The 18,566-nt window shown below is 42.8% G+C and overlaps 1 protein-coding gene across 1 annotated transcript in view; it reads left to right on the forward strand.

The window, feature by feature from the left end:
• The window catches only part of LOC121585131 (growth hormone receptor), a 113,271-nt gene that overhangs the window by 84,754 nt on the left and 9,951 nt on the right, over nt 1-18,566 (forward strand). Inside the window, 5 exon segments of the mRNA XM_041901498.2 lie at nt 7,565-7,697; nt 7,918-8,090; nt 17,562-17,740; nt 18,100-18,253; nt 18,456-18,546. Of these exon segments, the coding sequence (XP_041757432.2) occupies nt 7,565-7,697; nt 7,918-8,090; nt 17,562-17,740; nt 18,100-18,253; nt 18,456-18,546 (730 nt within the window).

The raw sequence follows: 18,566 nt of genomic DNA on the forward strand, positions 1-18,566 counted from the left end.
CTCCTGTTGTCTCTCCTTGAGTTTCTTACTGAACGCATCAGCCTTGGTTTTAGCAGAGTTTAGCTTCTGTTGAGCAGCTTTCAGTTCCTTCTCTCTCTCTGCCTCCGCATTCTTCATCTTGTTCTCCAACACCTTGTACTTCTCCTCTGCCTTCTTCTGGACCTCCTTACTACTGCGCAGGGTCTCCTCACACTCCTCGATGGTCCTGCGCAGCCTCTCCAGCTCCTCCTGTTGCTTAGGGAAGGAGCTCTGTTGGAGTTTAGCCTGGAGGATATCTAACTCTTCTGTCTTCATGTCTAACTGTTGCTTTAACAAACGATACCTCTCAGCGGTCCCCTTCCAGACCAGACAGTTCTTTGTCCAGATTCTGTAGCTCCGTCTCTGTGTCGGTCTGGGCACCTGCCATCCCTCTCAGAGCCCGGGCGGGAGTGAGTAACTCGGAGGATTGCACCGGAGCCTTCCCAGGATGAGTCTTGCCTCTCCGTTTCCGAGGTACTCGGGTTATCCTCTCCTGAGACTCTCTCCAGAGTGGGTAAAAGGCTGGGCAGTCTCGTCCAATTAGGACAGGGACGGGGAGGGAATCAACCACCCCCGCCGTCGTGTGTATGGTTCCCCGTGTGCTGGTCATTGTAAGTTCAGTAATGGGGTATTCTCTGGTGTCCCCATGGACACAGGAAACTGGGAGGACTTTCCCCGGGGTCAGACACGTTGGGCCCACCAAATCCTTACGCACCAGGGTGGCCCGGCTACCAGAATCCAGTAAGGCCTCCACATCATGGTGATTCACAGTTACCGGGCAGGTGGGGGGGTCGATCTGGGCCGCCATCTACGACTCCCAAGAGCGAGGCAAAAGCGGTGTGTGGGTGCTGAGCTGGAGGACTCCGCAGTGGGCATAGGTTCCTCGGCTGGTTTCCCACACTGCCAGGAGATATGTCCCATCTCCCCACACCGGTAACACTGTCGAGTTTCCCCCTCCTGGTGTACTCTTCTTGGACCCGCCTGGTTTCTGGCTCCCCCTGGAGCCGGGATAAGTCCTGACGTGGCTGGGTTCGAGACCTTGGGGTCCTTTGGACGGGTTTTCCCCATTTGTGGTGGGGCCGCACTCCTGGGGTTTTTCCGGGAAGCATTCAGCATCTCCGCTGTGGCCTGGTACTTTTCCACAGCTTCCACGGTCAGATCAGCCGTGGTCAAGGCCTGTTGACTGATGAACCGTTTTGCCTCATAAGGCAGGGCGCGTAGGTAACGATCCACCACAACGGCCTCCACCACCGCCGCTGCTGTATTCCTCTGCGGATCCAGCCATTTCCTTGCGATTCGGACAAGTTCATGCATCTGCGCCCGAGGAGGTTGGTCTGGTTGGAAGGTCCAACTGTGAAAGCGCTGGGCCATACCAAACTTTGTGAGACCATATCTGCTGAGGATCTCAGACTTCAGGGCATCATAGTCAGTAACCTGGTCAGGGCCCAGGTCCCGGACAGCATTCAGCGCTTCCCCGGTTAGAAAGGGGGCTAACAGACCAACCCACTGTTGCTTGGGCCAGGCTTCCCTAGTGGCCGTGGCCTCAAATGCATGCAGGTATGCCTCAATGTCATCGGTAGCTCCCATCTTAGATATAAAGTCACTTGCCTTTATTGGGCGGGTATTTTGGACCACCCTCTGTCTCTGCAACTGCAATTCCTCTGCCTTCAGAAGGTTGGCTTTCTTTTGCTCCTCCAAGAGAGCCACGTTTGCTTGCATCTGGGCTTGCTGGCCAGCAACAAGGGCTTTCAATATGTCCTCCATTTCAGTCGGCGGGGAGCCTACGGCCAACTTGGAAAACTGGGTGATCAAACCTTCGGTATCCTCCTCTGACATGCACTATTAACGCTTGAGCGTGCCCGTATTCTCCACCATCTGTGATGTCACGAGAGGCTACACAGCTTTCAGCGGGATTGCTCAAGTAGTGCAAGGAGACCAGGTTCAACCAAAACAAGGATTTTATTAAAGGTCTTGGGAAACTAACGAAAGTATAACACAATTCTGTTCTCTGGTGGCTCTTTAAGGGTTAACAGTTCAGGGATGTCTCTTCCACATCCAAAATCATAACTCTCCCTCGCTCAAATAACTTTTCCCCAGTCTTACTGTATTCCACGTTGCAGCTAGTGGCCAACCCAGCAAAACGTCCTTCCAAATGTCCCACACGTATTTCCACAGGTGCATATATCCAAAGGTGAGTATTTCCCAAAGGTAAGTGTCTCCAAATCCTTATATTCCTCATGGAAGTGGACGTGCAGCACTCTTGTCCTCCAGAGAGCCCAGCTTGGAGACTGTGTCTCTTCACTTCAACAAACCTTCAGCTCATCAGCTCCTGATTGGTTTCAGCTGCGTGGGAAGATTGGCCATAGAGGGTTGGAGTTCCCGACCATACCAGCAGATGGAGCCATAGCTGTCTGGGTTTGCAGCCATCTCAGGGGGATGTAACGTCCCTCCAGGACACAGCCTCTCGTGACATCACAGCATATAGAAATGCACGCATGCACACACACACACACTCACACTCACACTCACACACACACACACTCACACTCACACTCACACACATACACATACACACACACACACACACACTGTGTCTAAGTGGCTTATCTGCAAGAAAGCAACAGGATGCAGAATGAAAAATGTAGCTGTGTTCTTTGCCCAGGTAACAAACTGTAGCTGAGATGGATCAGAAAGGTCATTGCTTTATAGTGAGCTAGATAATGTTCTCATCTCTTGCTGCTTCTCCTTGATAATGGCCTTTTATAGCATTAGGAGGATGTGCCTGCAATGCCACATCATGATGGATGTAAATCTTACCATGCCTGAGTTGGGAACTATTGAAATTGAAACCACTAGCAAATTATCTGGGAGTAATGTCAATGTGATGATTATGACTTTGACATTTGATGACACACAAGTTGCTAAAGATTCTGAAAGTTGAAATGATCTTTTGTTGTTCATATGCTCGCTTGCTCGCTCGCTCACACACACACACACACACACACACACACACACACACACACACACACACACACACACCCGCCTGTCTCCATCTCTCTGCAGCAATCACTCTGTGTGTTGTTAACCCAGTGTTAGCTAACTCTCTCCCATTACCAAATGAGCTGGAAAGGTGGTGATTCTCAGCATCAGTCCCATATCCCCCAGGCTCTTCAGGGCAATTAGCTAACCATTTAGCAATATACCCACTGATATATCCCTAACACGCCTTTGCTCTTTTCACACCGCAATTTATTGCGGCTTTGGTGCTCCCAGAAAGGGTTTTATTTTGACTCGTGAGGGTTTGTTTTAAGCCTAATGACCAAAGCTGTCGTCTTGGCAGTGAGTCGGGCTCTGTTTCCTAGCTACACTGTGTGGACTGGTACAGGGAGGAAGACAGGCAGGCAAACACTGTTTTTCAGCCTGACGGAGAGAGAGGAGTGGGGGTACAAATGCACACACAGATTGTAGCATACACAGGCATGCACAACATGTTTGAGTTTCCATTGCTTTAGGAGCATGCTGGTTCTATAAGAGCCAGGCCATTCTCCTGCTGAAAGAAGACAAAAAGGACATTGTCATCAGATAAAAATTGTGTTCTCCATCCGTTTGTCATACCCAGATGGCCTTCTCTCACAGATGACCTTCTTTCAATGATAAGTTATGAAAAGCCTCTCCTCATACGTTCTAAACAGGCTAAAGAAAAGGGCCCTGAGTTACAAAAGGCTACTGACAAAAGGCCACCGGACATTTTTATATTTTCCCTTTTAAAATCGATCAGTTAGGCCTCTGTCAAAAACTCACAGACCAAAGGTTTAAAAAGCCCTCTCAGCAGATGAGCAGGAGACTTTTTATCAGGTGTTGTTCATAACCTTTCACCTCTGACACACCTTTGGCTTGGAGGCCGAGCAGATGTGTCCCGTTGGTGATAGAATAGTAGAGAACTCCCAGTTAACCTTGACCTCCTCCCCATTAAGGTAATTTAGCCGACACGTTGATCCAGAACCACTTACAATGACGTCAAAGATATTTACAACTTCAGCACTAATTCATCACGATCATTTCACTTAGCCTAGTACTAGGGCTAGGAATTGCCAGGGACCTCACGATACAGTATTATCACAATACTTGGGTGCCGATACGATACGATTCAATACTGTGAATTTATTGCGATTCCATGGTCCAAACATAGTGCTCACCATATGTCTGCTGCAGAGGGACAAGAGAGAGCCAAGAGAAAATGAGTTTTGATCAGTCATGGAAATAAGTGCTGAAAACGAATTGGCTCCCTATTTAAAAAGAAGATGGAGAACAAGCTATATGAAGGAAAAATACTGGCGTTTTGGTGCAGCCAACTAGCGTAAAAATAAAATTGCGATATTGTCAAAACAATACGATATATTGCCAAAAATAATATCCTGATATGTAACTGTATCGATTCACCCCCCCCCCCTCATCACTACCTAGTACACAAGCTCGGTACAATGGAGTACACCTCCTTTTGGTGGGAAATTATTGTATGGCTCAGAGATGTCTTTCTTCTTCTGTTCTATTTTTTATTAAGTATGCTAAATGCATTTAACTGTAATGTATAGACAAAGTGGTGATTTGACATTCATAAACAATTTACTGTGTAGGCTACCTGTACGATTTTGTTGTTGTTGAGAGTTATCAATTATACAGTGTTCTTTAATGCACTATTTCCATTCATGCTTAGCTTAATTCTTTAGCTTTGCAGTGATTTCCAGGCCAGGGGGAGGCTAATCATTCTTCTGTTGTTTTTTGCTATGTGTTTTCTTTAAATGCACTCCTCCCATCAATCAAACATCTTTTTTAGTTGGCAGGGGTCTAGGCAGGGTTAGCTATTTTGTTAAAATTGAACTCCTAGTATCTTAAAGTACCATTCCCATAATCAGGCCTTTTATATCTTTTAAAAGTAAAGCATTAAGTATATCTAGGCAGGGGTAGGCAATTCTCCTTGCATGGGGTCTGCAGCTACTCTTTAATTGGGGCAGCTGGAATTCGAGGGGTGTGAGTTAGGGAGGGTTAAATTAACAGAGGGCAGGGAGCAACACATCTTCTTTGTTGTGAGGGAGAGAGAGAGCGGGAGAGAGAGAGGGAGAGAGAGGAATGCACTGAAATATGAGATATAGGCATATATTCACACAGAACCTAATAATGCTATGTTTAACAACCAACTAAACTGAGAAATATGTTCCATGTTGGTGATGATAATGGTTGTTATGATGATATTACCACTTATCAAAGGCAAAGCAGCTCCACAAACAAAAATAATGTGGGTGTGTGTGTGCGTGTGTGTGTGTGCATCTGCGTGCAAGCGTGCGTGCGTGCATGTGAATGCGTGTACACTAAAATGTGTATTCTATAGAGGATAGAATGGCGCCGGAGGAGATGGCTGCCGTTTTACGGGGTCCTAACCAATTGTGCTATTGTGTGTGTTTTTTCGTGTTATTTGTAACTTATTTTGTACATAATGTTTCTGCCACCGTCTCTTATGACCAAGAAGAGCTTCTGGATATCAGAACAGTGATTACTCACCTCGAACTGGACGAATAATTTTTCTTTAACGAGTCAGATGCGAAGGATTTACTTCAGACACCGAACAAGGCCAAAATCCCTGTCATTCGCATGAAGAAGAGACGGAGATATCGTGGACGTAGGTCGGGTGCCTTGTATGGATCCGACGGCGAGTGGGTAATCCGCCTCTACCATCCGTCCTATTAGCCAACGTGCAATCATTGGATAATAAACTGGATGAGCGCCGATCAAGACTATCCTACCAACAGGACATTAAAAACTGTAATATCTTATGTTTCACTGAGTCGTGGCTGAACCACGACATGGATAACATACAGCTGGCTGGGTTTTCCGTGCATCTGCAATATAGAACAGCTGCCTCCGGTAAGACAAGGGGTGGCGGTCTGTGTCTATTTGTCCATAACTGGTGCAATAGCTGGTGCACGAAATCTAATGTTAAGGGAGTCTCTAGGTTTTGCTCGCCTGAGGTAGAGTATCTCATGATAAGCTGTAGACCACACTATTTACCAAGAGAGTTTTAATCTATATTTGTCGTAGCTGTCTATTTACCACCACAAACCGATGCTGGCACTAAGACCGCACTCAACAAGCTGTATAAGGCCATAAGCAAACAAGAAAATGCTCATACAGAGGCGGCGCTCCTAGTGGCCGGGGACTGTAATGCAGGGAAACTTAAATCCGTTTGATCCGGGCAGTCTTGGTGGTTCTAAACTTCTTCCATTTAAGAATGATGGAGGCTACTGTGTTCTTGAGGATCTTCAATGCTGCAGAATTTTTTGGGTACCCTTCCCCAGATCTCTGCCTCGACACAATCCTGTCTCTGAGCTCTACAGACAATTCCTTTGACCTCATGGCTTGGTTTTTTCTCTGACATGCACTGTCAAATGTGGGACCTTATATAGACAAGTGTGTGCCTTTTCAAATAATGTACAATCAATTGAATTTACCAATCAAGTTGTAGAAACATCTCAAGGATGATCAATGGAAACAGGATGTCTCATAGCAAAGGGTCTGAATACTTAAGTAAATAAGGTATTTCAGTTTTTTATTTGTAATTTGCTAAAATTTCTAAAAACCTGTTTTTGCTTTGTCATTATGGGGTATTGTGTGTAGATTGATGAGGGAAAAACATTATTTCAATCAATTTTAGAATAAGGCTGTAACTTAACATAATGTGAAAAAGTAAAAGGGTCTGAATACATTCCGAATGCACTGTACGGTAAAGGGCTTCAATGCCAGTGTTTTTTTACAGGAGCAATGCTCTGCCTGATTGAAATGCACAGAGCACAGCTAGCCAGGCTTTGGTGTAAGTGTATATGAAAAGCCATTGATTTTCCATCAAATTAAATATTGTGCTCCTCCCTCCCTCCCAACCCAGAGGAATGCACACGCTCATTTACACTTGATAGTTCAACCCTATGTCAAAGCTTTTTCCACGTCCACACCTCAGAAACCAGAGGCAGATTTATCCTAATGAAAGATTTGATCCACACAACAGATGTTGAATTCTTCACATACGGTATCTTTTCTTGTACAGTAGTCTATCATTGTGTCATTTTCTTAAAGTATGCTTCTCTGTGATAATTGAAGTATCTCTCTCTTTCTCTATTTTCTCTCTCTCTCTCTCTCTCTCTCTCTCTCTCTCTCTCTCTCTCTCTCTCTCTCTCTCTCTCTCTCTCTCTCTCTCTCTCTCTCTCTCTATCTCAATTCAATTCAATTCAATTCAATCAATTTAAGGGATTTATTGGCATGGCAATGTTAACATTGCCAAAGCAAGTGAAGTAGATAGTAAACAAAAGTGAAATAAACAATAAATATTAACAGTAAACATTACACTCAGAAGTTCCAAAAGAATAAAGACATTTCAAATGTCATATTATATATATATATTCTCTCTCTCTCTCTCTCTCTCTCTCTCTCTCTCTCTCTCTCTCTCTCTCTCTCTCTCTCTCTCTCTCTCTCTCTCTCTCTCTCTCTCTCTCTCTCTCAGATCCCTTCGTCCATGCTCCTCATTTCACTGGGTGTAGGTCCAGGGAGCAGGTGACGTTTAGCTGTTGGTGGAGCACCGGAAGCTTCCAGAATCTCACGGAACCCGGAGCGCTGCAAATGTTCTACTGGAAGAAGTGAGCATAGAGAGCGAGAAGTGTGAGTGAGTGAGTGAGTGAGTGAGTGAGTGAGTGAGTGAGTGAGTGAGTGAGTGAGTGAGTGAGTGAGTGAGTGAGTGAGTGAGTGAGTGAGTGAGTGAGTGAGTGAGTGACTCATGTGGACTCGAGAGTCCATATATCTGCAAAGACCTCTAGAATGTGTTAATCATCTCTCTCTCTCTCTCTCTCTCTCCCTCAGAAATGATTTGACGAAAGAATGGAGGGAATGCCCTGACTACTCCTCCTCTGTGAAAAATGAATGTTTCTTCAATAAGAACAACACAGTGATCTGGACGACCTACTGTGTACGACTCAGCTCTAAAAGCCAGAACATCACCTACGATGAATTGTGCTTCGAATTGCAGGACATTGGTGAGGGCACAAAAGAGACATGCTAATATGGACTGCTATAGTCAACAACACTTAGTTGATAGCCCTAGACACTTCTTTATGCCCAGATGCAGAATTTAAGGAACTGAATGGGTCTGAGAAATACAGGACAAATATATAGGACTGGTGGACCGGCTCACCTATTTGGGTCAGCAAAGAAATCCCCATTCATTTTCTGGATGCCACCGATATCTTTTAAAAATCCCCAATTCGACTGTTTGAAATACACATTTGTCATAAAGTCTTGAGGACTCAGTCTTGACGTCATCAGTGGCAGTTAACTTTGACATGTTTTTGCTTAAATCTTCCTGATTCGTTGAGGGGCCACCCAGACTAATTTCGTTTAGAGTTTAGAAAAATGTATTTAAGTGTCGCTCCACAATGATACAATATATATATATATTTTTTTTTAACTACATTGTGGACCACTCAAATTGAGTTTTGAGACACTAAAAACAATCATAGTCAAACATGGTACAGGCGTCATCTATAATGCAGTACATAACCTATACACATATACGCATAAACCAAAAACTAAGTACAGTAAATAAAATGACAATTAGGCACATATAAAGAAACGTCTCCGTTGGAGGATAAGATGGCAGGCATTTATATTATTGTTACCTGATAAAATTACACATCATTTATTATTTTCAGCAAGACCGTTAAAATTATAATTTTGTCTGGACAGCTGATGAAAAAAAGATCATCCCTAATGTTGTTGTATAACCCACAGTAAAGCAAGGCATAAGCTTCTGTTTCAGTGGAACAAACCATTTTTACCAAAAGTACATACATGTTTATCTAAGAGAGTGTTTGTGTATCGACCAGTCTCAATAGTGAGAGGGGCCACACCACATCAACATTTTGCTTGGATAAAACTGTACGTACATAGGGTTCTGTCCCAAACGTGCGTTTAAAAAGTCAGTAGGTGCACAGTTTTTTACTTTCAGGTTTGTTTATCAGTTGCTACCACTTTAGTTCATCAAATCAAAGTTTATTGGTTGCGTACACAGATTTGCAGATGTTATTGCAGGTGCAGCGAAATGCTTGTGTTTCTAGCTCCAACAGTGCAGTAATACCTAGCAATAAAAGCAATAACCAAAAAGCTTGTGTAACAGCTGTCCAGCGAAGACAAGAAGACTGGTCTCGGCAGCAGTGTAATTGATGGGTGTTTATTCTGAATGACTGACGATAGACACAAAGAAGCACAGATGTGCAGGACAAAAATATGTTGATGGCTGTAGATTCGTGATTTGTCTGTTAGCATGGAAATAACTGAATTAGCCGGGGCTACTGCAACCATTACAATTAGAGCATGCTAGCTAACTCACTCTTACAGCAATATACTGTGTATATACATTGCATTCAGAAAGTATTCAGACCCCTTGACTTTTTCCACAATTTGTTACGTTACAGCCTTATTCTAAAATATATCAAATAGTTTTTCCCCCTTATCAATCTACACACAATACCCCATAATGACAAAGCAAAAACTGGTTTTTAGGCATTTTTGCAAATGTATTAAAAATAAACAATTGAAATATTTGGCAGCGATTAAAGCCTCAAGTGTTCTTGGGTATGACGCTACAAGCTTGGCACACCTGTAAAGAGTAAAGAGAATGGCGCCGGAGAAGATGGCTGCCGTTTTACAGCCCTCTAACCAATTGTACTATTATGTGTGTTTTTTCGCGTTATTTGTAATTAATTCTGTACATAATGTTTCTGCCACCGTCTCTAATGACCAAAAAGAGCTTCTGGATATCAGGACAACGATTACTCACCTCATAATGGACGAAGATTTTTTCTTCAATGAGTCGGATGCAAAGGATATCCTACAGACACCCGACAAGGCCCAAATCCCCGTCATTCGCATGAGAAAGAGACAGAGATATCGTGGACGTAGGTCGGGGTGCCTTGTAAGGATCCGACAGCGAGCGAGTAAACTGCCAATTCCATCAATCCTATTAGCCAATATTCAATCACTTGAAAACAAATTGGATGACTTACGATTATCCTACCGACGGGACATTAAAAACTATAATATCTTATGTTTCACCGAGTCGTGGCTGAACGACGACATGGACAACATACAGCTGATGGGATATACACTACATCGGCAGGATAGAACGGCTGACTCCGGTAAGACAAGGGGTGGCGGTCTGTGTATATTTGAAAACAACAGCTGGTGCACAAAATCCAATACTAAGGAAGTCTCAAGGTTTTGCTCACCTGAGGTAGAGTATCTCATGATAAGCTGAAGACCACACTATTTACCAAGATACTTTTCATCTCTATTTTTCGTAGCTGTCTATCTACCACCACAAACCGATGCTGGCATTACGATTGCACTCAATGAGCTGTAAAAGGCCATAAGTAAACAGGAAAACGCTCATCCAGAGGCAGCGCTCCTAGTGGCCGGAGACTTTAATGCAGGGAAACTTAAATCCGTTTGACCTCATTTCTACCAGCATGTGAAATGTGCATCTAGCGGAAAATAAACTCTAGACCACCTTTACTCCACACACAGAGACGCATACAAAGCTCTCCCTCGCCCTCCATTTGGCAAATCTGACCATAACTCTATCCTCCTGATTCCTGCTTATAAGCAAAAACTAAAGCAGGAAGCACCAGTGACTCGGTTAATAAAAAAGTGGTCAGATGACGCAGATGCTAAGCTACAGGATGTTTTGCTCATCAATAAGCTAAGGATCCTGGGACTAAACACCTCCCTCTGCAACTGGATCCTGGACTTCCTGACGGGCCGCCCCCAGGTGGTAAGGGTAGGTAACAACACATCTGCCACGCTGATCCTCAACACAGGGGCCCCTCAGGGGTGCATGTTCAGTCCCCTCCTGTACTCCCTGTTCACCCATGACTGCATGGCCAAGCACAACTCCAACACCATCATTAAGTTTGCTGATGACACAACAGTGGTAGGCCTGATCACCGACAACGATGAGACAGCCTATAGGGAGGAGGTCAGAGACCTGGCCGTGTGGTGCCAGGATAACAACCTCTCCCTCAACGTGATCAAGACAAAGGAGATGATTGTGGACTACAGGGAAAAAAAGAGGACTGAGCACGCCCCCATTCTCATCGACGGGGCTGTAGTGGAACAGGTTGAGCTTCAAGTTTCTTGGTGTCCACATCACCAACGAACTATCATGGTCCAAACACACCAAGACAGTCGTGAAGAGGGCACGACAAAGCCTATTCCCCCTCAGGAGACTGAAAAGATTTGGCATGGGTCCTCAGATCCTCAAAAAGTTCTACAGCTGCACCATCGAGAGCATCCTGACTGGTTGCATCACCGCCTGGTATGGAAACTGCTCGGCCTCCGACCGCAAGGCACTACAAAGGGTCGTGCGTACGGCCCAGTACATCACTGAGGCCAAGCTTCCTGCCATCCAGGACCTCTATACCAGGCGGTGTCAGAGGAAGGCCCTCAAAATTGTCAAAGACTCCAGCCACCCTAGTCATAGACTGTTATCTCTGCTACCACACGGCAAGCGGTACCAGAGCGCCACGTCTAGGTCCAAAAGGCTTCTCAACAGCTTCTACCCCCAAGCCATAAGACTCCTGAACAGCTAATCATGGCTACCCGGACTGTTTGCACTGCCCCCCCCCCCACCCGCACCCCATCCCCCTCTTTTACGCTGCTGCTACTCTGTTTATTATTTATGCATAGTCACATTAACTCTACCCACATGTACATATTACCTCAATTACCTCGACTAGCCGGTGCCCCCGCACATTGACTCTGCACCGGTACCCCCCTGTATATAGCCTCCCTACTGTTATTTTACTGCTGCTCTTTAGTTATTTGCTTTTATTCTTTAGAAAAAAATAAAATGGAGAAAAAGTGCTTGTAAGTAAGCATTTCACTGTAATGTCTACACCTGTTGTATTCGGCGCATGTGGCAAATACAATTTGATTTGATTTGTATTTGGGGACTTTCTCCCATTCCTCTCTGCAGATCCTCTCAAACTCTGCCAGATTGGATGGGGAGTGTCGCTGCACAGCTATTTTCCGGTCTCACCAGAGGTGTTCGATCGGGTTCAAGTCCGGGCTCTGGCTGGGCCACTCAAGGACATTCAGAGACTTGTCCCAAAGCTACTCCTGCGTTGTGTTGGCGGTGTGCTTAAGGTCGTTGTCCTGTCGGAAGGTGAACCTTCGCCCCAGTCTGAGTTCCTGAGTGCACTGGAGCAGGTTTTCATCAAGGATCTCTCTGTACTTTGCTCCGTTCATCTTTCCCTCGATCCTGACTAGTCTCCCAGTTCCTGCCGCTGGTCACCTCTCTGACCAAGGCCCTTCTCCCCCGATTACTCAGTTTGGCCGGGCGGCCAGCTCTCAGAGTCTTGGTGGTTCCAAACTTCTTCCATTTAAGAATGATGGAGGCCGCTGTGTTCTTGGGGACTCCCCAGATCTGTGCCTCGACACAATCCTTTTCTCTGAGCTCTACGGACAATTCCTTCGACCTCATGGCTTGGTTTTTGCTCTGACATTTACTGTCAACTGTGGGACCTTATATAGACAGGTGTGTGCCTTTCCAAATCATGTCCAATCAATTGAATTTACCACAGGTGGACTCCAATCAAGTTGTAGAAACATCTCAAGGATGATCAATGGAAACAGGATGCACCTGAGCTCATAGCAAAGGGTCTGAATACTCATGTAAATAAGGTATTTCTGTTTTTAAGGTTTAATACATTTGCAAAAATATCTAAAAACCTGTTTTCACTTTGTCATTATGGGGTATTGTGTGTAGATTGCTGAGGAAAATGTTTTATTTAATCAATTTTAGAACAAGGCTGTAATGTAACAATGTGGGAAAAGTCAAGGGGTCTGAATACTTTCCGAATGCACTGTAAATTAGCTTCTGCCACTCCAACTATATCCAGGCCAAGGTGCTGTAAACAATGAGAACGGGTCTTATTATTGTCTGATGACATGTCAATATTCCAGCAGTGTACATTCTAGAACACGCATGAGACCTAACGTTGGGGAGCGGCATGCCATGCTATGGGCACAGTGCTACTGCGTGTAGGCCTGGTAGACTTCACAACTTATCTGCGCCTATTTCCTTTATGATGTCTTGGAAACTAGACCCAATAGCTTGCTGCTGGAGGGGATGTCGTGATTAATGTACACCCTCTGGTACATCTTGGTTTTTAGGAGCGTAGCCTTTTTGTCCATTACCGCTTTCTTGTGTTCATTTTTATTTTTTTTATTTTTTATTTTATCGATAACACTTTACTTGACACCCAGCGTCATAACACGTTATGACACGGTCATAACCATGTCATAATATGTCATAACAGCTGACATAACTTGTTATAATCTGTTATAATATGATCATAACAGTGTCATGACACATATATTTAGACCTGGTGTGACATATATTGCATTATTTTATGGCTGGTTATGACACCTACATAAGAGTGTCAAAACCCACAAAACCTACCACACAAGGCAAAACATTCCATTACACCATCGCCTAGGTATCAACAGTATGTTTATGTTATATATATATATTTTGAATTGACTATGTAAAATTATCATTGTAATCACGCACATGTTGATGTCGAAAATGTACCTACCCCAATGCTCTGTTGCTGATGACTGGGATGAATGCAGGAGCAGATTTCAGTAGCAGGACAAGACACCCTCATTTTGACTGATGACTGATATAAGGGCATTTATGTGATAGGCCTATTTGGCTTATATGATTATGATGGTCATAATGCTTCTTGACAGTGTCATAAAGTGTATTTTCTTAGTCCAAGTAAAGTGACACAGGATGGTCATAATGCTTCTTGACGGTGTCATAAAGTGTATTTTCTTAGTCCAAGTAAAGTGACACAGGATGGTCAAAATGCTTCATGACAGTGTCATAAAGTGTATTTTCTACAAGTTATTTAAAATATGATGAAAAAAACATGACTGTAAAGTATTCATTACAACAAAAACAAAGGATAGAGACAAACTTTCAAACGAAAGGAATGTTATTGGCAGGGAAAAAAACTGCTTTTAATAAATGTGGGTTTTGACACTCTTACGTAGGTGTCATAACCAGCCATAAAATAACGTAATATATATCACAACAGGTGTAAACATAGGGGTCATGACAGTCTTATGACCATATTATGACAGGTTATGACAAGTTATGTCAGCTGTTATGACATATTATGACATGGTTATAACGTGTTATGACACTGGGTGTCAAGTGTTACCATTTTATATTTTATAAACAATACAAAACATACACATACAAACGACAACATCATACAAACATCAACTACATTACACCTGCCCAGACCCTCATTTTCCAGCGCCCGCATCACTTTCCGCCACATGGCCTCAAACTGCACCATTTTGTTTCTCTCCATTGCCCATGCACTTTCAATTTTTAGATAATAAAGGATTTGACCTTTCCATTGCGTTAACGTCGGAGGATTGGTTGATTTCCAGTTTTTAAGTATATGTTTTTTTAAGATGATTGACGAGAAAAGTATCGTCCAACCCATCGAGTATTTCACTGCACCCTCATATGCCATGTCTTGAAATATGCAGACAGACGGATTAAAAGTTAATTTAGATTGTAAAATTTCTGACAGCCAACTTTGGACTTTATAACATTACCAGAAGGCATGGATTATTGAGTCATTATTAGTTTTACACTTCAGACATGTTGTGCTGTTGTAGAATTTGTGAATTTTGTCTCTTGTATAATAAATTCGAAACATTAATTAATACTGAATTAAGCATACATTTCCGTTAACCGTAATCTCGTTAGTTATGTTCCAACATTCCCTCCATCTTGTGCCAATATCAGTTTTTCAAGTCTTGGTTCCGATAGTTTATATTTTTTTCTAGGAGATTGTCAGCTGGATAGGCTCTCTGGAAGGTTTTGTATAGCTTACCTATTATATGAATATATTTTTCTGACTCAAATAGGATTCCCTCACAATTGCTCTGATGTCCAAAACTTTTCAAATCAATATTTTGTGATATAAAAAATTTCAGTTGCATGTATTTGAAAATATCTATATTGGTCAACCAGATTTGCTTTTTTAAGCTCTCATGGAAATAAATGTATTTCCTATTACAAAGTAATTTACGGTTTCTATGCCTTTAGTTTTCCATGTGGACCAATTTATTGGTGAATTCTGAAAAGCTATCCAATGATTGCACCATAAGGTTGTGTTTCAATTTTAAATTCAGGCTGTAACACAAACAAACAAAATGTCAAGGGGTGTGAATACTTTCAAAAGGCACGATATGTTATCGTATCCCAATGTAATGAAGGTTTGAAATGATTATGTTTTGTGAAATACTATATCTGTTTGGGCTTCTTGCAGAAATTATTTATAATTATGTTGACCATCCTCTCAAGAAGAAATTGGCCCATGGCTGAATGTAGTTGGGGAGCTCTTGTCTATAGACTAGCTCAGGGATGTGAAACTCTGGTCCTGGGAGCCCCAGGGAGTACAAGCTTTTGTTCCAGCCCAGCTCGAAAACACATGATTAAACTAATTGTGGTCTATATTGAAAACCATGATAAAATGGTTCACTGTTCCACTTCTTTCTAATCAATGCATAATGCATATGGAGAAAGAAGCCATTTTAGACTATTAAGATACACCCAAAGTCCTGTCACTAGTAACTAGTTATTCATATAGGGGAGAGTGGGGTATGTTAAGCCATTTATTACCTTCAGCATCTCGCTGTTTAGGGAAATATAGTATTATCTCTAACAAAGATATCTACATATATTTCAGGATGTTGTGTATCCCTGGAAATAATGTGAATTCATGTAAACATGACAGTTTTGAAAACAAAGCTTGTGGTATGGGTTAGTTGAGCCCCGGGACAGGGTAAGTTAAGCCACTTACACATTTCTATACTGAATGAAATATGAATACTACCTTTTTAAAACCATGTCTATCTTTATTTCCCAAACACAATTTAACACAATCACAATCATTTTTTGCATTTTAATAATTTTAAGCATCTTTTAACACAGGCTTAACACCTTAACACCTTTTTTAAACACTTTTATCATAGCGTTCTATGTTGTTACCTCATATTCTAGCCATAATAGCTTGCATTACGCCTGGGAAGAAAACACTTCAATTTGCTCAACTTGCCATTGGCTCAACAATTGGCTCAATTTATACCATGGCCATTGGCTCAACTTACCCCAAAGCAAACATTTAGACTTCCCAGCTCTGCAGATTTGGCTGTGAAGAGACAGAATCATTAGATAATTTGTTTTGGTACTGTCCATTTGTAGCTTGTTTCTGGACACAGGTCCAGGAATGGCTGAAGGATTGCAATATTTGCATGGAGCTGACCCTGCAGATAGCACTACTGGGTGATCTGAAAAGTCATAGTCAATCGATCAATAATATAATAATACTTTTAGCAAAAATGTTTATTTTCAATTCACAAACTGTAGAAAAAATGAGAATAGAAAGGTTTAGAACTTTTGTAAAACATCACAGTACAGTTGAAAAATATATGGCAAATAGAAATCCGATATGGATGGTGTTAAGAGATAGATGGGAGGTGTTGAATGGAGCTGAAGGATGGGACTAACAACAAAAACTAATAACAACAAGATAACTAGTGTAAGGCATGCTGTGTCCATAATAAGTATATTATTATTATATTGTGAGCTTTTGTGAAAGAGCACAGTTAGAAAGATATGGCATATATAAGCATACCAGATGTACATCATGAAAATGATCGGAGGATGTTCAGGAGTAAAAACAAACAAAATATAATTATTGACTGTGTCCATAAAATGTATATAGTATGTATAAGCAGGAAGTAGAGGCCTAAGCATTGTTGTTCATTAGTTTACTCCAATTAGAGAAGGGTTGGTGGGGTTGGAAAGTAATAAAAGGAAATATATATATTTTTAAAGGATATGTATGTATATATATGTATGTGTATGTATGTGTATATATATATATATGCGAGAGAAAAAAAACATATGGGGGATTGGAAGTGATGCAGACAATTACATTGATGGAAGTCACAATCTATCTGCAATATTAAAGCTGATCTTCCCCCTAAGAAAAAATTGACTATATTAGCTCACACAGCTACAATGATGCTAGGTTTAGGACCTCATATTGAAGCTTATAGAGACCACAACTGATGTATAGAACAATCTTAAAAGTATCTACTTTGGTTTAGATACAAGCATCATGAAACCTCTAACACAAAACAATACGTTTTCAGGACCTAACTTGCTTAACACTTTTTCAATGTAGTTTCTTCCTTCCCAGACTCCATGAAATGATGACCTCTTCCTAAATATTTGGTCAAATGATTAATTTTGTGTATGGTTTCCTAGAAACATGGGTGGCTCAACTTACCCCTTCAGCTCAACTTACCCCACTCTGCCTTACTGACCTTTGCCCTTTCACCCCTGACAGTGCACCCTGACCCCCCGGTGGCCCTGAACTGGACGCTGCTGAACGTCAGCCGGTCAGGCCTGAACTATGACATCATGGCGAGCTGGGAACCCCCGCCCTCGGCCGACGTATCTGTTGGATGGTTGACACTGGTGTATGAACTCCAGTACAGGAGAAGGAACAGCTCACACTGGAAAGTGGTGAGTCACACACAGACGCACTCACACACACACCCTGACTGCACTTCCGGCCTATTACCAGCCTCTGCAGTTATGATCGGGCCGTAGCGGAAGCCAGAGCTAGACCACACTGACACTCTTTCAGCCCCATAACAAGAAGAGAAATCCTGTTGTTGACTGCCTCAATCAACGACAGTGCCAAGTTTGTGTTTGTGGCATAGAAGATTGTTTATAGAATAACATTTACTTTAATGTATAAGAGGGAGACATAAACCTTTTATTTTGACATTTCATAGCTTTAGATCATATTCCTCTCTTACAAAAGTTTTTGCCCATGTCTCCCTCTCCCCCCTTCCCCTCTGTCTCCCTCTCTCTCTCAGTTGGAACATGAGTTTGGCACCCAGAAGTCAATCTACGGCCTTAGTACAGGAGAGGAGTATGAGGTGCGCGTGCACTGCGCAATGAGGGCCTTCAATAAATTTGGGGAGTTCAGTGATGCCATCTTTGTTCACGTGTCAGAGATTCCCAGTAAAGGTGAGAGGTCAGGTTGGGGTCAGGGTGGCTCGGGTTAGGGCAGAGAGGAGGGGCAGTGTTGTTTACACAATAAACAAACATGGCAGCCATCTTGTGCAAGGAAGACACTTAATCAGGGATAGGGTAGGATTACCACATAATGCTAATTGTTAAATGATTGTTATTTATTGATTTGATGATGATGATGATGATCCTGTTCTAGAGTCCACGTTCACTGTGACTCTGGTCCTGATCTTCGGGGCTGTGGGCCTGGCCATTCTGCTCATGCTCATCATCTTCTCTCAGCAGCAGAGGTGAGGACAAACAAACACAC

This window comes from Coregonus clupeaformis, unplaced genomic scaffold (genome assembly GCF_020615455.1).
Source record: "Coregonus clupeaformis isolate EN_2021a unplaced genomic scaffold, ASM2061545v1 scaf0011, whole genome shotgun sequence".
Classification (NCBI taxonomy): Eukaryota; Metazoa; Chordata; class Actinopteri; order Salmoniformes; family Salmonidae; genus Coregonus; species Coregonus clupeaformis.